Here is a 20477-nt window from a genome sequence, read left to right on the forward strand (position 1 = left end):
TCCAGCTCGGAGTGACGCGGCGGCAGCTGTTGCCGCTACAGTGACGGAACAGGAGCCCTGCCGATGAAAGCGGCGGCTCCCGGGAGCGCATAAGGAGACGGCGCGCAACGCCTGCATCTCTCCCTCTCCCCGCCCCTGGCCGCGCTCCGCCGGGAGCCGCCACCTCCTCCTCCTCCTCCTCCTCCTCCTCCCCTTTCCCTCCTCCTCCTCGCCCTCCCCTCAGCGATGTCCGCGCGGGGCATGGGGTTGCCCGGAGCGTATAAAAGCCCCTGATAAGAACCCGAGCGCCACCACCGACGGGCAAGCCGGAGTCGAGCGAGGACGGGCAGAGCGCGCAACAACGAGAGCAACAGCAGAGCCCGGCACAGCTGAACCATCACCATGTCCTGGGGTTACGGCAAGGACAACGGTGAGTCCCCCTCGCCCGCGGCAGGAGGGTCGCACTTCGCCGCCCGCCGTCTCCCCTGACCCTCTGGCGAGTCTCTCCCGAGGCGACTCGACTCCGAGCTGCTGCCTGCTTGACAGCCCGGCAGAGCCTCCCGGTGCCAGCCGAGGCACCGGAGAGTTCCGCGCGCGGCACCTGCCGCTGCTCCTGGCATCGCATCGCATCGCCTCCTCAAGGGAGCGCATCCCGCAGCCGCTTGCGCTAATAGCGCGGACGCATTAGACAGTCGGAGAAGGGGCGAAAGGCTGCGCTTCAGACACGGCGAAACGGAGACCCTACTCCGGCTCGGAGTGGCGCACAACCCGTTGGGGGAAGGGGGGATGCAAGCCACTCCGCATTAATTACTGCGCAGTAAAGATGCGCTTTTGGGTTGGGGTTTGGTCCTGATGTTTGAGTGGGAATGGGACACCCAGCGAAGAATTTCCAAGAGGAGTGTCGCTACATCCCCAACTCTGGTGACACTGAGATGCAAGTGATGGAGAGATCTGTAGCTTCCCCTTACCTGGACTTCCACTGCCACCTGGCTCTCACCTACTACTGTTATCTCCAGGTCTCCCTTCCTGCCCCTCTAATGGCTATTAGCCTTCTGAGCAGGGATCCCAACTTGAGAATTTCTGAGCCACCTCTAGAGGGTTCCCATGTGGAAATTCCCCTATGTCCCAATCCCAGGACTGCCCTCAGTGTTCCTTTCTCAGTTCCAAACCGCACCATGTGTGATAGGGATTTGGGTTGCCATGGAATTAGAGAAGGGGGAAATCTGTTTATTGAACGCGGGTTAGTGGTAGGTGGTCCCGTCTCCCCCATATTTGCAAAATTGGGGTGTGCTATGGGAAACTGCCATTTCTGTGTATAACTGTGACTTCCATGAAGAGGTGGGCACCTGCTGTTCAGTTTATTGCTTTGCAAAAGCAGCAAATATGCTGCTGGTGCTTGTCATGAGCCTGGACGTGAGTGAGCCCTGGTTACCATGCCTTCTATCCACAGACTCTTTTTGAATGATGCATGGACAGGGTCTCTCCACCTGTCGCTGTGCAGCCCTTCTTGGGCATCCTTAGCTTGGTCCCTTCCGCACCCCACTTAGTGAAGAAAGGCAGATGCTGATGCATTCCTCTCAGATACCTCTCGAGGCCTCACCGCCTGAATTCCTAAGATCTGTGCAGGTCTAGATCCAAGCTCGTGTTCCTTTCCCACTGACTGCTCCTCAGCACGATCTGTCTCTGCCCGGTAGTGCAGGCTCTTAATTCCAGCTGCCCAAGATCGTTTCAAACTCGCATTCAATATTGATGAGGCAAAAATGTTAAAGCCACCCCACTGCACTTAAGGCATTAAGGCCTCCCTCCACTGAGTTTGTTATCAGCCATTCCCCTGCTGTCCGTTTTGTTGGTGCTTCACTCCTGTGCTTTTTCTTCTCTCTCCCTCTTTTCCCCTCTAGGACCTGCTCACTGGCATGAGAACTGCCCTGTTGCCAATGGAGAACGGCAGTCTCCAATTGACATCCAACATAAGGCCGCCAAGTACGATGCCTCCCTGAAATCCCTGAGCATCACTTATGACTCGTCTTCAGCCAAAAGAATAATCAACAATGGGCACTCCTTCAATGTGGAGTTTGATGACTCTGGTGACAAATGTGGTTAGTACTTGGTGCCTTTGGGGATTTCTTCCTTAGGCAGGAGGTTTGGGGAGGAGGTAATAGGAAGCAAAGAGAACTGGGAGAGGCTCCTATAAAAAGTTTGCCAATGTATTGCAAATGAGTATTTTTACTACCTTTGTGTTGCCTTGTTGTGCCAGAAATGAAAGTAATCTGAAAATGATAAAAATCCATCTTTATTTCTTTGGATGTTTTCCTATAACTGTATTGAAGGCTCTGAATAGGTTTCAGCAGCCTTCTATTTGCTGGTGCCCTCCACATATCTTGGACTTCAACTTCCATAATCCTCAGCCAACATAGCTAATGGCTGGCTGGGAGATGATAGAGGGTATAGTCCAACACATATGGAGAGCACCAGGTTGGCGAAGGCTGGATTGTAACATGAATTTCCCAAACACCAGCCTAACAGTGGGATCCTAAGTCCCACTAAGTTCAATGGTACTTACCCCCATATAAGTCTGTATAGGATTGCAACCTAAAATATCAGAATGAAACTTCACATAATCTAAGGTGAGTAGTATTCTCTTCTCCCTTTGCCCCTTTTAGTCATAACTATGATCTGTTTAGCATCCATTTTCAAATATCTTGTTTTCTTTTTTACCTTCCTCATAGCCAAATATGAGTTAATTTGACTGATGTGATTTTCAGGGTGGGTAAGTGTTACTTGCTTGTGATACATACAGTACAATCCTATACAGATCTATTTAGAAGTAAGCCCCATTGAATTCAGTAATGTGTGCACAGGATTGCTGTCATAGTAATTTAGATGGTGCAGGCTAATCTCTGTTTGAGCAGTAAAGATTCTTGCCAATAAGCTGTGGGGTTTAGAATTTGTGAGTTGCAAATGTTTTCTAGCTCTACATTTCTATATTCTTTTCTTTGCAAAATATGCTAAGATCTAATATGTACAAAATCATTAGACCAGGTGCGGTTGAGGGTCTGGGTACGAAGATAGAAAGGCAAAAGAGACAAATGCATTCAGCTGAACAATTCAGTTTTATATGTTGGATTTCCAGATCAAACAAACAAAATTAAAACATGAAGAGCTTTTGCAGTGCTGGAGTACCTGTCCAGCGGAGTTCTGTGGAGTGTTGATGTGTGAAATATGCTGCATGTACAATGCTCCTTTGAAATGGAATAAGAAGCAGTTTTTTGAGACAAGGGGCATCTGACACTCTAGACTAGAGTATGCCAAGGGTCTCCCAGGGGAGGTGGCTATGAACAGGCATCAGGATGAAATTCTCTCCTTTTAGCTATCTTTTGAGTTTTTCAGTAAAGGCAGCAATACATTCTTCCCACATTCCCACACAGTTCACCGAAGGGTACTTAGTCATCCTTTTCAGCAACTTATTCTGTGCACAGTAATGCCATTAAAAAAAACCACCCTTCATTTTGTAACTCCCTGCTCCTTATGAGGATCCGTGATCTCATGAACAATGCTAAGGTTCTTGTGAGTAAGAGTTTGAAGACTTGCTTTTTAATCATTGTGATTTCTCAGTCTGCTGCCTGTGCAGCAATTTTCAGCCAGCCACAGTGACCGTGAACGAGCTTTTAAATGTAGGAAATGGTGCCATTGTAAAAACAGAAGCTGTGGCTTTCTCTAGACACTGCCTGATTTGACTTGCTTGAGCAAGTGTCCTATTTTTCCCCATGTTGGCAGTGTCATTGAGGGGACAAATTCAAAAAGCCTAGGAGAGCTTTAACTTGTGAGCTTTCCAAACAGTGTTGCAAGGAACTATGTGAAAGGTTGCAGTCCAAAGCCCATTTCTTTTGATTTTTAATTAGCCTACTCCACAGGTAAAATAGTTTGTAGATTTGCAGCCAAAGTGTGTATTTAAACTGCAATACCATGCTTTACTACCATCTGCTAGAATAATAGAGCCGTAGTAAATGCAGACTATCTTTTCTAGCCGGAATAGGTTTTTAGTTCAGTCACACACTGTTTCCTTGGAGTCTGACTGCATGCAATACACCAGAGCTGTAGCCAAAAGAAGTTAAAGGCACCCAACACCATGCATCTTTAGTAAAGCTCAGCACTATAAATAGGACACAGAAAACTACGTTAATAGTAGGGATCTTTACTGTATATTTTAAAGGAATTGATTTTTTTTCATGGATCATGCACTCAGTCTTTAGATTTATTCTCTTCTGTGGGCATGGCTAGATGAGGGGGGTTGAGAGGCATGATCTCGTGATTTTATGATCACGGGATCGTCCCCTCTGTCTACATGCAGCGCGCGATGTCCCAGCAGGAAGAGGACATCGCACCCGCCATTTTGGATGTTTTTTTAAAAAAGGAAAATGAGCACATGAGCGCTCAACCGAAATTGTAAGTTTTTTTTTTTTTAAAAAAAAACTTGCACTCCTCCACCCCACCCCTGATGGGCACAGAGCTCCTGAGGAGATCTGTGCCCTGGCTCCTCACGTTTACTCCCGGATCATCCCAAGACCGCGGGAAAAATAGAAATTGAATGGTACGGCGATATCCCGGGGAAAGGGAGGGATAGTCCCTCCCTGCTCCCGGGATGCACTGTGCGTCATGTGGACGCACAGGGATGATCCCCGGGATATCGCCCTGTCTAGACATGCCCTGTGTCAGCCTTGCATGCATGAGTGGAAGTTTTCTCTAAAATTCTATACCCACTATTCTGTGATTGTGCAAGGGAACGTAAGAGGGGCACATGGGATTGGGGTATTGATGGCAAGGAATGAGGGCATGGACTTGAGGCCTTTGTTCCTTATAGCTACAATATCCAGAAGTGCTGTGGTTTCTAAAGCTTCTAAGAGAAACATTTTTTTCCTCTTCATGTGGATATGAAACTTGTTCTTACAGATGTAGAGACACTGAAATGTTCAGGATTCTGTAGGGGCTGTCAGAATCTGCATTAGCAGGCATAGTTGCTGTTTCATAGCGTGACTGTAGCAATGCCATAGTTTTAGTTCTGTTTTTCCTTATTTAAAAGTCCTTTGTTGGGCGTTCATTTCTTGCTCCTTAGTTCAGAGTACTGAGTCCCTTTCTATTCAGTCGGAGGAAGGCCGTGTGGGCTGTGAGCACACGCACCACCTCCGAATATCCATATCAATTATCTAGCTGCTGAAAGGCTGTCGTGTAACTGTATTTTATACACAATAATTCTGAGACAGTTTTCAGAAATGTTTTTTGGATGGGTGGCTCAGCCAGAAAATACAGCGCAGACATTGACCATTTTAATTCTGCAGCAGTGAGATAGTCTCAGGCAGCTACAGCTTGTGGAGAGTGGGAGGAGGAAGTGGAGGAGGACAGAACTAGAGTGGAAGTGATCAGAGTACTCCAAGGACTCCTCTGTGATCTGAAAACAAAAGCCGTATCTATATAGATTCAACGGCACGCGCCACAGTTTTTACAGGCTTTTAAAAACCACAATGCATCAAATTTACTTGCATGCACACTTAACTTTATCAATTATATAATTTCTACCTATAGCTTAATAGGAAATCCTCTGTTTTGTGCAGTCCCAAATCCAGTCCCTGCCATATCCAGGTAAAGAATGCCAGGTAGGGTTGGGAAAGATCTCACCTTGGAGACCTGCTGCTAATGGCTTGATTCGTAAATTAATAACTTGTGAAATGAATTAACTGGCCTATTTATATGACACTATCCCAATCTGATTTTCTGGAATACCTATTTATAGACCTCCAGTGTTGCATATATAAATTTCATTACCTTATTGTTAAAGGTAGAAATGTTGTCCTATCCATGCTCATGTAAATGTATTCTATTCTGTTTTGCCTACGTACATTTTCATAGCATAGGGGAAATCTAAATCATCAGTTACTTAGTGGCTGCAGATATTGGCATGTTAACTATATATTTTTATTCTTACAAACTGCTAAGAAAAATAAGCTGCTAACATCCAATGTTATGACATAATGAGAACAGAGGGGTCCCTATTATTACTTATGAGACAATGTACATTTTTAGGGCACGTTAGTGGGAAATAGTAACATTGACCCTGTTCAGATGACAAGCTAAGCCACGGTGGTTAAGCATTTTGAACTAAACATAATGGTTTAGCGTGTCATGTAATCCATTCCTAACCATGGTGGCTAAATAACTATGGTTTAAACATGCGCACTAACCATTTGCTACATAAAAAAAGTTTTCAAATATAAATATCTATTATACTATTCACCTACAGTGAAATGAAAACACTCTGTTAATAAACAACTTAAAGGTGTGTGTGTGTGTGTGTGTGTGTGTGTGTGTAATATCCATATTGATCTTTGCTGTAGGTTGTACACATCCTGCATGTGGAATGATCAATATATTTGGGGAGAATTGGGGTGCTGAGCTCTCAAAATCTGGCATATAAAAATCCAATCATTTTCTTATTGAAACAGCAAGGTGCTGCACAACATAATAAATTTAAAAGACAGTGATACATCTCTTTAACAGCAGGAAAATTCTGTGGCTATTTAATGACTGCTTTATTATTGTGGAGAATATTTTGACATTTTATAAAATGTAGTCCTTAGTGGCAGATCTTGTTCTGTGTTTACCAGCTGCATTATTGCTGCATCCTCCAAACATGTACTCCGTCTATCGTAAAGCCACTATTATGAACGTTATAGTCAACATTGATCCTAATAGGAAAATAAAGCTTAGGACTGCCTTATGGACCAAACTCTATTTTGCTGCAGTAATGGAATTCCAAGTAGGTGAAACCTAATGGAATGATTTTTAGAAATTAAAGTGTTATCAATGCAGTCTTGTTGCATGTACTTATCTGTGCAGTCCTACTACACATAGCATTGTGATGGGCAGGATTCAAAACTTGACATTTAAAGCACATTCTTAACATTTAATGATCTCTAGTATAGCATCAGACATGCCATAAATCCCTAAATGATAGAAAATCAATACAGCACGTTAATTTGTTAAAGAGCTTTCATATATAATGCTGAAAGCGTCTATTTCTCCCCTTGGTTTGGCACTTGGCATTATTTTGATCTGTGTGCTATTTTTGTGAAACGTGTTCTGCGAGCTCTCCTTGTAATCATTTATAGGGTTTTCTCCCTTCTCCTCCCATTACTGTACTTTCTTTGATTCTATCTGGTAGTTTCACCTCTGCAGAGCTACCAAATGTATTGAAAGTATAAACATTCCCTTGGAATAGATTTCAAATTGTTTATGGCATAGTTTTCAGATCTAACAGTGAGATCTACAACCCAATCCACAGCCTAATTGCACTGAAGTACCAAGATTTTAGAACTCTAGTGGAACCGGCTCTAATGCAAGTATATTATTTTAATTGGGTTGAATAAAACTGGCTGTCAATTTCTTATGTTCCTGTTTCATATGGACTTGAATAATAAGCAGTACACTTAAGGAGAAAATATCTGCAAGATTGCCCTTTAATAAGGATAGGTAATACACCTATCCTCTTAATCCAATATAGGTGATATTGTAAAAGATTTCATTGAAATCAGTGGGAGTTAATTGCACTTTTCCAGCAAAAGGCAATATGTGAGCAGAAGCAAGAGACAGCTGGGTGGGAAAATTCCGTACATCTAGCACCCTGGGTGGCATGCATAGTTCTGCCCCCAATTCAAAGTTTTGTGCTGCTGCAGCAAACTGTATGCTTAGTGCTGCATTACTGGATTTCCTCACTTTTTCCCTGTTGGGAGGGGTTTGGTGGATGCATTTTTCCTCTCCCTAACCTCCCCCACCAGCTGACAATCATCTTGTTCAGTGGGAGGAAATGAGGGGCTTGCTCATCCATACTTCCATAGGGATAGCCTCACAAATGTTTAATTTAGGCTGCAATGCTATTCAAACATATGCAAGTAAATGCTAGTGAGGTTTATTTCTGTGTAAATATGCATAGGGATTGCTTAGTAAGGCTGCAACCCTGAAGTATTTCCCCTGAGAGTAAGTCCCATTGAACACACTATGACTTACTTCTGAGTAATCATACATAGGATTGCCCTGCATGTCTGCTGGAATATTCTAGTGTGGCTTGTAAATTACAAATCTGTTAAGACATTGTGTTTGGTACCAGCCTGAAAGTTAGTTCCTTTGATGGTCTTAAATAAAGGCATTTCCTCACTTATTTCAATATCGATGACCATCTGAGTGAAATGATAGAAAAGGATGTTAGAAAACAATGATTTAAAGGGAGAATTTATAGCCTGTTTATAACCCAGCTGGTTAATAAGCTGTGAATTTCACAGTAACTTGCAAATTACGTTGTCACTGAGCCTGCTTCTGGAAACAAAGAACTGCTTACTTGTGAATTTGTTTGATGATAGCAGCATAAACAAATCAAGATCTTAGAAATTTTGGGGCAATTCACACTTAATGAGAAGCTGCCATGGGTGAATTTCCCTGTGAAACTTCTTGAATATTTTGAATATTTGACCACAGCAGAGGTGGGGGAAGGCAGCGGCTCTATAGCTTGTCATTATGTGTGAACATAGCAAGGATGGGTTATTGGGATGGTTGACAAGCCACCCAGAATGCATGGGCTGTTTTAGGGTTGGATCCAGATTTAGTCATGCCTAGAGTAGACCCACTGAAATCAATGAGATTTAAGATAGGCACAACTAGCATGTGTTCTATTAATTGAAATGGATCTGCTCAAAGCATAACTTTGGAGTCAACCAACAATTGATTGCATTTTATATAAAAAAAACTTGTTAAAGGTTTTTAGTCATGAAGTGAATTTAAAAATTGGCTTTCCCTTGGCATGCCTTTTCATTACTATTTTTTAAAAAAGAAAGTCAGTGTTTTAAAGGCAGAGAAAATATTAAAACTATGATGACAGTTTCAAAGGCATAAGTAGTCTTTCATGGAAGATGAGTAAGATAATTTGAATGTTGCTGCAAACTCTTTAAAATTGACATATAATATAATATAGTACTTTCGCGCACAGTATAATAATTCATCTTTAGCAAATTTGTGAGCTAGAAAACTTTATTTATTGTTTAACCAAAAGTTATTAGCAGTATATAAAACAACTACTAGAATTATTTGCTATACGATGGCAATACAAATTTATAAATTGAACTGCAGTTACTGTCCTGCACCATCTATGCAGTAACTAGAGCAGGGAGCAGGTTCTGTTCTCCAAAGTGTGAATCAGTTCTTATAAGCTATCAGCTAACTTGAGGGGGAAAGTTGCTTATGTAAATAGCTTACTTGCATGATTAGCCAACATGGGAACCACAACCTCACACAAGCTCATAGCTCCCCTCTGTGAAATGTACAACCATGTTTTATTTTTCACAGAAGAGAAGCTGCAATTTCATGTTTGTTTGCATCCACCTGTTACACTGCTCAAACAGGTACACTGTTCAGATGGGCAGCTTTCAGACTGCAAAGTCAGCTGCCCACATATCATCAGAACCAACTCTGTCTGAGCCTACAATATTTTGCTAGCTAGCTCAACGGCTGTTGTTGAGTCCTACTTTTATTTATTTATTTATTTATTTATTACATTTTTATACCGCCCAATAGCCGAAGCTCTCTGGGCGGTTCACAAAAATTAAAACCATCATAGAACAACCAACAAGTTAAAAACACAAGTTACTTTTCCCACTATGTATATAGATACAACTTGAATTCCATTTCCCCCTGTTTCTTTAAACTGGCTTATCAACTTCTTCTTCTTCTTCTTCTTCTTCTTCTTCTTCTTCTTCTTCTTCTTCTTCTTATTATTATTATTATTATTATTATTATAATAGTCAGTAATTGTATATTGTTACAGCCAACAGTTGACCTAGTTACCGTGGGATAGTTTTAAGACAAACTTGGCATCAAACCATAATATACTTATATCAGACTAACGTTCCTCAAATCAGTGAAATTGTTCAAGACCATATGGGTTGCAGAGCACAGATCAGGTAGAATGAAAATGTACATGTCCTGAAAAGCCCACATAAGTCTCCAGGGAGCACCTAAAGCTCATATAAATGGATTATGCAAGTTGACCTTGTACTTTTATGGAAAATTTATTTAAATATTTATTCATTTATTGCATTAGGTAAATTCCTCTCAGAGTAAATGAATATTTCTTCTCTTATGCTAATAATGAATGCATTATGCTCACAGCTGTATTAATGATTCACTTTGCAATGTTATTTAAAAATCATGTTTAATATACATAAGCCGAGCATCCAAGATGAGGGGAAAAAAATAAGTATAACTTATAGACACCTTTTCTAACTGCCTAGTTCTAAAGTAGGCAGTTGGAAACCTTGATAAGGCAGAAGTTTTGGAATGATAACGCAAAAATTATAAAACTCCCCAAACATATGAAAATGTGACTGCAGTTAAACCTCACCCTGACTGAACTTTTTGATATAACCTATGGATGCCAATCAAGGGGAAACCACCCTTCTATAAGGACATTTGCTCTGGGTGCCAGAAATAACATGAATATGTATGTGTAGGCTTCTATGAATGAGAATAATGCCTTACTAAGGGCAGGGGGCATAGAGAGAAATAACCCAACTTTTAAAAAGCAAAATTTGCCCCTCACTTTTTTTTTCTTTGTCTCTGTTTTTCTGTGAATGAATAGTTATCTTTTATATTTTCATTATTTGAATTTTCTAATTATTGTATTGATAATAATAATAATAATAATAACAACAACAATAGTATCCTGCTTTTTATATGAAATTATATTTAGAAATACAATTTTTAAAATTAAAGAAACATTGAATATTACAAAATTTACAGCTGAGTACAATTTTTGGGATGCTTATTTGAAATCAATAGGACCTACTTCAGAGTAAATATAATTAGGAGAGGGAGGTATGATAATGAGTAAGTACAGAGGAAAAGTTCGACCCCCTTCCAACCATACAGTTCTATCTTTTTCATTACCCACTCTTCTTAGGAACTATACATATAAATAAATATTGAGTAGATGTGTGCATGTGTGCACTTACTGGCACATTGAGCTATATGTGCAAACTCTCATAGCTTATTATGATAGCTTCACCTGTGACAATTTCCCAGAAAGATTAGCTTTTTGTAGGGAGACTACATATAGAAGGCCAGTATTGGGCAAAAGGCGGGATACAAATAAATATAATAATAATAATAATAATAATAATAATAATAATAATAATAATAATAATATATAGAACATATGTGTGTTCCATGTGCTAGTTGTGTAGACACATCTAAAAACTATGGCTAATTATTTCTTACTATTACAGCAAACTAGACACATATGCTTCATCTATATATAGGAGCATGCATGCAGGCTTTCTAAAAAATTCTTTCTAGCAGGGCTTTCTAAAAAATAAGTATTACAAATACAGAAAAATAATGCATGTGAAGTAACCCTGTCACTTATGTCACATGAGGACTTGGGATACCCAGGAATAATCATGTGTCTTTAAATAGGAGTGGGCTATCCTCAATTCACCAGGCTATGTCATAGAGTTCATTTAGGGCAAGTTTTAAAAAGAGTTTATGTAAATAAGGGCCATTTTGGGAAAGTTGGGTGGTATGTTTGTTCGTTTTTAAAAATCATTATCTCCTTATGGTCAACCTTCTGGTACTATCAGACTCTCAACTGACTTCTCTCAGGGGAGCTGCCAGCTGTTTATCAGAAGAAACTGCTTAAATGTTTCTTGGGGTGAAAGATATGGTGGTCTAACTCATAATATATGACCTGAACTGGGAAGTCCGGATAATCATTCTGAGGTTCTGTGTATACTCATTCCGAACCAAGTATTTCTCCAAATTTAGAAAGCATGGTTGGCAGAGATAACATTTTTTTTAAAAAAAATCACTCCAAACTGTGACATTCTGCTCAGTATGTCAGGCTATTGGATAGTGATTACAACTCACCCTGGTTGAACTCAACAAGGGCCTGTGGGTTAGTCAAGGACAACACAACCATTTAATCCTTTAAAATCCTTATTAGTTTGTCTCATGTCAGCAATAGTACAGTACATTCAAGCATGGGATATTTGGGGGGAAATTATTTATATTTTTATCCTCTTACAGTAGTTTCTAGCCATACACCCACACATATATATGAAAGAAGCCATAGCACAAAGGAGAATGTGGAAAAGCCTTATTCTACAAGAAGAACTCCACACAATTTTTTCTACATAGAATCATAGAATAGCAGAGTTGGAAGGGGCCTACAAGGCCATCGACTCCAACCCCCTGCTCAATCTTACTACAATCTCCACATATAATTTTAAGCTGTTTAATTCCAATTTATATAAGAACCAAGGTGCATTATGTTGGGGATCTAGAATTATAGAATAGTAGAGTTGGAAGGGGCCTATAAGGCCATTGAGTCCACACACACCCCTGCTCAATGCTATAACATCTATAATGTTCCTTGGTCCTGTGCCTCCATGTTCCCTTCTATTTCAGCTATTTTCATATGCATGTTCATCACTTGAGGACATGCATTTGTGAAAGAACCATCAAGCACTGTATGTGAGCATTTATTACACCTCAAACATAGTACTTGTTAATGGAGGCAAGTCACACATTTATTATGGATTAATACAATGATAAGAGATCAAGTGATTATGTAGATGTGTGAACCAGCCTGGTGTTTTTATAATCTGTTTCAAACAAATAAATTTATGTTAGGCAGTTCAGATACAGATCCTAAATTCCATGGAATCTTCTGGCAAGCATTTTTGAATCCCAAAGTTTGGTTAATACCCTCTGGATGTGACATAAGCAATGGGTAAAAAAGCAAGAGAAAAAGAGAGAATATAATATGGTTTTCACTGTGGTTCTTCAGACTTGACAGACAGCAAATTGACACCTATTAATGGTTACAAAATGAATTGTTTCTCATGTCAGATTTAGCTAAAACCTATTTCTTTCATACTGTCAAGATGCTGTAAGTCTAAGGAGTGATAGTCACTGCTTAATATAAAACTTTTACTTTCAGTGCTGAAAGGTGGCCCAATTGAAGGAACTTATAAGCTTATCCAGTTCCACATTCATTGGGGATCCTGTGAAGGCCAAGGTTCTGAACACTCTGTGGAGGGTGTGAGATATGATGCAGAGGTAAGACCTGTTTTCATCTACTGGGAGCTTCCTTCTAGGCACGGATATTCACAAAGACCCTTAAACTGGGTATAGGAGCAGGTGCAGTGGAGGCTGGTGGCGCCAATTTCAGTGGGGCAGTGAATCTGCCATAGGTTTCAGTCAGAACTCAACAGGAGCTAACTAAGGTGCTATCTGAGGGGCACTTTCTTGTTCTCTGCTCCCATTTTACCATTACAACAGTACCCTGCGTTGAAAGCCACTGAGTTGAAGTTTATGACTGAGTGGGGACTTGAACTCGGTTCTCCCTGGCTTTAGTCTAGCGCCCTACTTTAGCCCCCCACATAGTGGCTGTCAGTGGCAGTGCTATGGAACTCCCTTTCTAGAGAAACCTGCCATTCTCTTTCTTTGCCTTTTGAACACAAGTTACATTTTTGTTTTATATACGTTTTGCTCTTATGTAAGCTCCAGACTAATAAATAACTTCAGAGAACAGTCTTGCTGCTGCATTTTGCACCAGCTGAATCCCACCCCCCACTCCCCCTATGGAATGCTCTCCCCAGGGAAATCCACTTGGTGCTGACATTGTTTCCCTTTCTATCACCAGATTATGACCCTTTTCTTCTCCCATGCATTTGTTCATACCTTTTATCTCTTGTTTATTTCTTGGCTGGTTTTATCTCCCAATTTTTACTGTATTTTATCAGGTTAGTTTTATACTCTTACTTCTATCATGCCTGCTTTTGCATTTTTATTGTGTTAGTTTTACATTGTATTTTACTTTTTAAAGTCTTGTATTTTTTGTATTATGTTTTAATTTAAAATTGCACAACTAAATAATTTATCTTATAGGCATATAACAACAACAACAACAAACTTTAATCCTCCTCTCTTTCAATCTGTGTGACCCATGCCTTCTGAAATAAAGAAATATATAAAATATACCAGATCTATTCTTATCAGGCCAAACCCTAAAGTTCTTATTCAGGGGAAATTACAGCCGAAGGCTACCAGAGGTTTTCACAATATACTCTGCAGGACATGGCAGAATGTTTGCATTTCAACGCTTGTTTGAATGGGCATGAAAAGCCAGTGTGAGAGCACAGTACACATATCTATATTTGCATTCCTCACTGCATGGTACAGGAAATCAGTGCTCAAACAAGTTCTTAGCAATTCTTTCTTTTAATGTCTCTGCAGGAAAGGGACATTTTCTTGTTAATGTTTAATATATGAATTATCTAGCTCCTCAGTTTGAGAGAAGGTGTTTTTAATATACACTTTATGCATTTCTCTTGGTTGCAGCTTCATTTGGTTCACTGGAACACAAAGTATGGTAGTTTTGGTGAGGCTGTGAAGCATCCTGATGGCCTGGCAGTCGTGGGCGTGTTTTTGAAGGTTAGTCCTTTTATATCCTCTTTCACTATCATTGCTGTCTTTGCAGAATATTTCACACAAGGAGACATACTCCACTAGAATTTACTGAACTTACTGACCACATTCATTCAAGTTGGCTTTGTGATACTGTGTTCCTTTTATTTTAGTCCTTTGACTTCCTGTGAGAATTGAATAGATCTCTCTCTCTCTCTCTCTCTCTCTCTCTCTATGAATTTTATAGTTGGAAAGGCCCAAAATGCCACGTAGACCAACCTCCTGCTGTGATACAGGGCCATTGTCTATAAGCAAACATCACAAATCAGTTCAACCCAACCTATACATAATACGCCTCAAGATAAGATACATTGCAGAAAGGTGTTTGCAGAGTAAATAAGTCCAGATGACTCATGAAAGTGAGCCAAACCACACATTACGGTAAAGTCAACTGCAGTTTTGACCGATAAGTCTTCATTAACTGCAAAATGATCGAGGTCCCAATTTTGAGCACACAGAGCAGCTTATCGCACAAGGGTTTGTCACCAGGTATACACATACATGGACTGTGGGCAGTATCTCCTATTGCCCCTGCACTAGCAGATGGACCACTAGCAAAACAGGAACTAATGGTTCAGTTAAAAACCAGAAACAAGCAGCAGTGCTGATTTCTGGAGCAGTCAGGTCAGCAGAACTCACAGAAGGGAGCTCCACTGACCTGCCCCATTCTGAAAATGAGTGTTGCAGCTCATTTTTATTTTATTTTATTTATTTATTTATTTATTAGATTTATATACCGCCCTGTAGCCGAAGCTCCCTGGGCGGTTTACAAAAGTTAAAATCAGTAAACATTTTAAAAAAAAGTATACAAAAGTTAAAGCCATCAAAAACATAATGACAACAGTATAAAAACAACAGTATCCATTTAAAAACAAAAGTTTCCATGCTTATTTTAGGAACTGCTAATTCCTGTTGTGCTTGCAGTGTTTCGCTTGCTCAACAGAACTACAGTGTAGGATACTGACCTCAGTCAGTTGTGAAAGGTGCACATATGCTTGATTTTCTGCTTTTCCTTTTAATAGTGATGGCCAGGAAAGTGATGGCCAGAGACAAGTGGCAAATAATTGAATTACGACACTCTTCCTTGGTGCTATGCTCCCCTGAAACAAAAGAGATTTCCATCCATTTAAATATATTTAGGACTTAGGTGATAGCAATGTTCACATTATTTACCTTCTTGAATTACGAGAAATTTCTATGAAACGGGTCAATGACACATGTTTAAAATGCTTCTTCAGTCAGTCAATGTAAATATATAACACTTGCCTTTTATATCACAGGTCGGAAGCGCCTGTCCTGGAATACAGAAAGTTGTTGATGCCCTGGGCTCCATTAAACACAAGGTAATGCTTCTGTCTCCTTGGCAGCTAAGAATGATTGCACTGCGGGGTTCTGTATTCTGCTTTCAAAGAACATAATTGTAAGGGTATTACAAGGGAATTGCTTTTAGCTTCACACTCCACATGTTTCAGCTGGATAATGATCCTTCAGCCATCTTTTGTCAGTAAGAAACCTATATTCAAACGACAGAAACTTGAAACAGTGCTTTCACATGCATTTCGGTTTCTTAGTGTTTTGAAGTAAATTGTTCACTTGGTACCCTTGAGAAGTGGAGGAGGAAGTATAAACACACCCTGCCCTTGTTGAGTTGATTTGCATCCTCCCACAACTTTTAAGAGGAAGATACATTTACCCTCATTAGATTTCTCATCTTTTAAAATGTTACCATCCCATATTGTAATCCTGGTTAAGAGGCAGCCAACTATTCATGACTGGCTGTGATCCCAAGGTGCACGTATGCAGTTGAGATTTGTGTACAAGCTCAGCAGGTGCAGATTTTGTTGTGGCAGACAGTGCCCAGATCTACACCAAGCAGGATATAACACTATGAAAGTGGTTTGAAAACGGCATATGGAATGTGTCATGACCCCCAACGGTTGTGAGTGCACCTCAATGCCGTTATAAAACAGTAGTGTAGATCCTGCCAGTGACAGGAGAATCTGTCCTTCCTCCACTCTCACCCTTCTCTCTAATACTTGCACGCTTTCTTAAAATTTTGGGCCGCTATCCTATACATACTTACCCAGAATTAAATCCCATGGAGCTTAATGGGACTTGCTTATATGTAGATATACGAACATATGTATCTCTGCCCCATTGGTCAGACCATTGGTCCATCTAGCCCAGTATTGTCAACACTGATTGGCAGTGGCTTTCTAGGTTGCACGCAGGATTCTTTTCCAGCCCTACTTGGAGAAGCCGGGCATTGAACCTGGGACCTTCTGCATGCAAAGCAGGTGCTCTACTACTGAGCCACAGTCCTTCCCCATGCATAGTATTGAACTGTTAAAAGTTTTCATTTAATAGCTGCATGCTTTACTTTCCGCAAGTATGGAATCTCCCTTACAAACGATATAATCGCTTGCAAAGTGTGTGTACATACCATCAACTTTTACATTAGATTAGTTTATCAGACTTTAAAAATCTGTTCTAGGGCAAAGAGGCCGCCTTCACAAACTTTGATCCCAGTGGTCTGCTTCCTGCTTCCCGTGATTTCTGGACCTATCCAGGATCACTGACCACGCCTCCCTTGCTCGAATGCGTCACCTGGATTGTTCTGAAGGAGCCCGTAACTCTCAGCAAGGAACAGGTAAAACCTTTTGCTGCAAAAATTGTATTTATCAGAGAAAACACTCTTAACCTTTCTGTTTGTTACTTTCAAGAATGATAAGATGTTTACACCGGAACTGCACGTTATCATAAGAAAATAGTCACACTCATGCTCCAGTGTGATGTGACAAATAAGGACAAAACCAGGTGTACAGATCCATGATTAGGACACTCCCTGTTTTTGTTCTTCTAATTAGTAGGCCCATGGAAATGTTTTGACGACTTGGGAAGTCATGCTGTGGAAGAGGTGTTTGTCCCTTTCCTTGTATACCTTTTCTCCAATGTTAGGGTGACCATATGAAAAGGAGGACAAGACTCCTGTATCTTCAACAGTTGCATAGAAAAGGAAATTTCAGCAGGTGTCATTTGTCTGCATGCACCACCTGGTGAAATTCCCTCTTCGTCACAACAGTTAAAGCTGTATAAAAATGTGTAATGGTATAAATATGTAATAAATGAATGAATAAAACACAGTTTAAGACACAAACTATTCTGACAGAACTAGTCCATTTTTAACATCTCTGATGCATGAATATATAAATTCTGTCTTATATTAGATCAGACCCATTATTGTCAAATCTAACCAGCAGTAGATCTTCAGGATCACACCTGGGCAGAGATCTTTCCCAGTCCTAATGCTTCAGATACTAGAGATTGAGCTTGGGTCATTGAATTACCAGGGATTGAGTTTGCGCCCTTCTACCAAGAAAGCATGAGCTATACTTCTATTCTCATTTTAGGCTGATGTTACCCCAGAATGGTCTCTGCTTTTTTTCTTCCCATTCACAATGGGAAGAATGATGAAATTCGAATTAAAAATTAAATTGCCCCTTCAAATATATACCAATGACGAAAAGCAGAAAACTGTTACACTTACACACACACACACACACACACTCCTTTTCGGCCATACACAGAACAAGAAACTCTCCAGCCACATACATAATTCCACTGGAAGCAAATGAATACTGATCCTCTTTCTTTTCCTCCCTCCAGATTAACAAAATCCGTGGTCTGTTCTTTAATGATGAGAACGAGCCCCAGTGCCCCATGGTTGACAACTGGCGCCCTTGTCAGCCCCTGAAGAGCAGACACGTTAGAGCCTCATTCCAATAAGCTGTGCCCATTAAATGTTGCTGTGTTCTTGAAGGTTTAGTTCTTTCTGCTAAGTACAAATCAAACTAATGCCATACATGCACTGGCGGCATCTTTTCTTCTTCTTTCCTCTCCTACTGCTCTCTTTTCTTCCTATCATCTTCTGAAGTTCTTAATAATGAAATGAAAGAAGGCCATAAACCAGGAGGAAAGCTTATTGATCACAGTGTGGGTGTGTATGCAGTGCGTATGCTGGGAAGGGGGCAGGGGAACCGAATCATTGTGTGATGTTTGATGAGAATTGCTGTGATTTTGGTGCTGATGTTGTCTAGGATATTTTCCTTTGGCAGCTTGTCAAGGGATAGGATGATAAGCCACTGAAAAATAAGCCATTCTTAACAGAAAAAGTAACCTCATATGAGGTTACATATACTCACTCAATAACTTGAATCTTTTATGGAAGCACAGGAATGCAAATCTGATTTACATCTGATTTAGGATAATACGTTGTATCAACATAGGCATTAAAATGCAACATTAGTATTGAAGATTAAATGTCTTAGCTTTTAAAAAGTTTGGAGTGTAAATATTTTAAGTGTTTTGCATTTTTAGCCATAAATCCGAATCATGTCTTAATGTTAGCGTATTTTATTTTTAATTACCAAATGTCAACTGACCTAAATTAAGTACTATTGTATGTAAAAATTGTTGATACCATAGATATAATACAGAGTAATGTACCACTGAAAAATAATGACATAATTTAAATAAGAAATTAATATTGTATTTTAGATACATTCTCTAATAAAATATATATATTTATGTTTATGTTTCTAGTCTCTTATTGCACTGTACGAAAATAGAGTGGGAGCAAACAAATTATACATTAATGTGTGTACAATCTACTGCAACATAAAAATAATTTTAAAAAATCTTTAAATTTCATTCAGGCTGGAAAGTAATTACAAATTTTAGTTTGAAAAAGCCAACAGGGAGCTCAATAACACTTCAGTAGCACCTTAACAAATAATGCCATAATAAATGTCATCACTTTATTACGATCCATAGATCCATCAAGGACAAAACTCAGACATAAAATATAGGACAAATTAAAACTATTATCGACTTTCATCTAATACACAAAGAGCTCTAATCCTGGCCGCCTCTATAAGAAATTTAGCAACAGCCAAAGTCACATTTGGGAACTTGTCTTCCAGCAGGAACTTAATATAGGATTTATCTGAACTTCTGGGCAGTTTACACAGCAATGGGGTAATTATAGAACAATGACCCTTATTATAAAAGCTACAAGACAAAAAAATATGCTCCATCATCTCCACTTCCATATTCCTACAGGGGCACCATCTTTCCTGATATGGGATACCAGCAAATCTGCCCCGAAGTAATTCAGTAGAGTAAACATTACATCTGGCCTTAGAGAAAGCACTGTGGTATTCAGCCAGATGAAAAGGCCTGACATAATGGACATACATTGCACTGGGAGAGTAGGAAACGTATGAGCGGGTGCGTAAATCACAAAAAGCTATGTCCCACAATCTTTGTTTGTCAGGGATAATAAATGTGTTAGCCTTTAGAATCAAAGAATAGTAGAGTTGGAAGGGGCCTATAAGGCCATTGAGTCCAACCCCCTGCTCAATGCAGGAACCCACCTTAAAGCATCCCTGACAGATAGTTGTCCAGCTGCCTCTAAGGTGCTATAGGACTGTTTCCTGGTTCTGGCTGCAACAGACTAACATGGCTGCCCCACTGAAACATTTGGTTTGAAAAGTCAATATATCTACTGGATTGGAATGAGTAGGATTTAACATTTATGTAATTGCATGTAATTGCAGAGAATAGCTCTGTTCCAGCTACTCCTTTTCATATAACAAACTGTATGCAAGTATTTATCATGCTGAATAGACATTGGTACCAATCACTTACTGGAATTTGATTGTCTTGCATACCTCTTTATCCTTTCATTTATTTAATCCTTTCATTTTCCCCCTCTCCCATCTTGCTGTTTTCATTTAATCCTACCACATGCTCCCTGGAGCCCATCCTGTTCCTGATTGCCATGTGTCCCCGCTACACACACACACGGCATTATCCTTCCTCTTCACCACATAATAATACACTTTCTCTTGTCTGTCTCTATCTCTGTTGCG

General features: G+C 40.1%; 1 protein-coding gene across 1 annotated transcript; it reads left to right on the top strand.

Moving 5' to 3' along the window:
• Window positions 1-220: 220 nt before the first annotated feature.
• On the top strand, window positions 221-19131 carry CA2 (carbonic anhydrase 2). Its single transcript, XM_063130897.1, has 7 exons — window positions 221-409; window positions 1878-2075; window positions 13016-13134; window positions 14419-14511; window positions 15825-15887; window positions 17039-17194; window positions 18211-19131. Exons 1-7 carry the CDS (start codon window positions 382-384, stop codon window positions 18328-18330), a joined length of 777 nt encoding a protein of 258 aa, XP_062986967.1. The 5' UTR covers window positions 221-381; the 3' UTR covers window positions 18331-19131.
• Window positions 19132-20477: the final 1346 nt, after the last annotated feature.

The sequence above is a fragment of the Elgaria multicarinata genome, chromosome 7 (assembly GCF_023053635.1).
Source record: "Elgaria multicarinata webbii isolate HBS135686 ecotype San Diego chromosome 7, rElgMul1.1.pri, whole genome shotgun sequence".
Classification (NCBI taxonomy): Eukaryota; Metazoa; Chordata; class Lepidosauria; order Squamata; family Anguidae; genus Elgaria; species Elgaria multicarinata.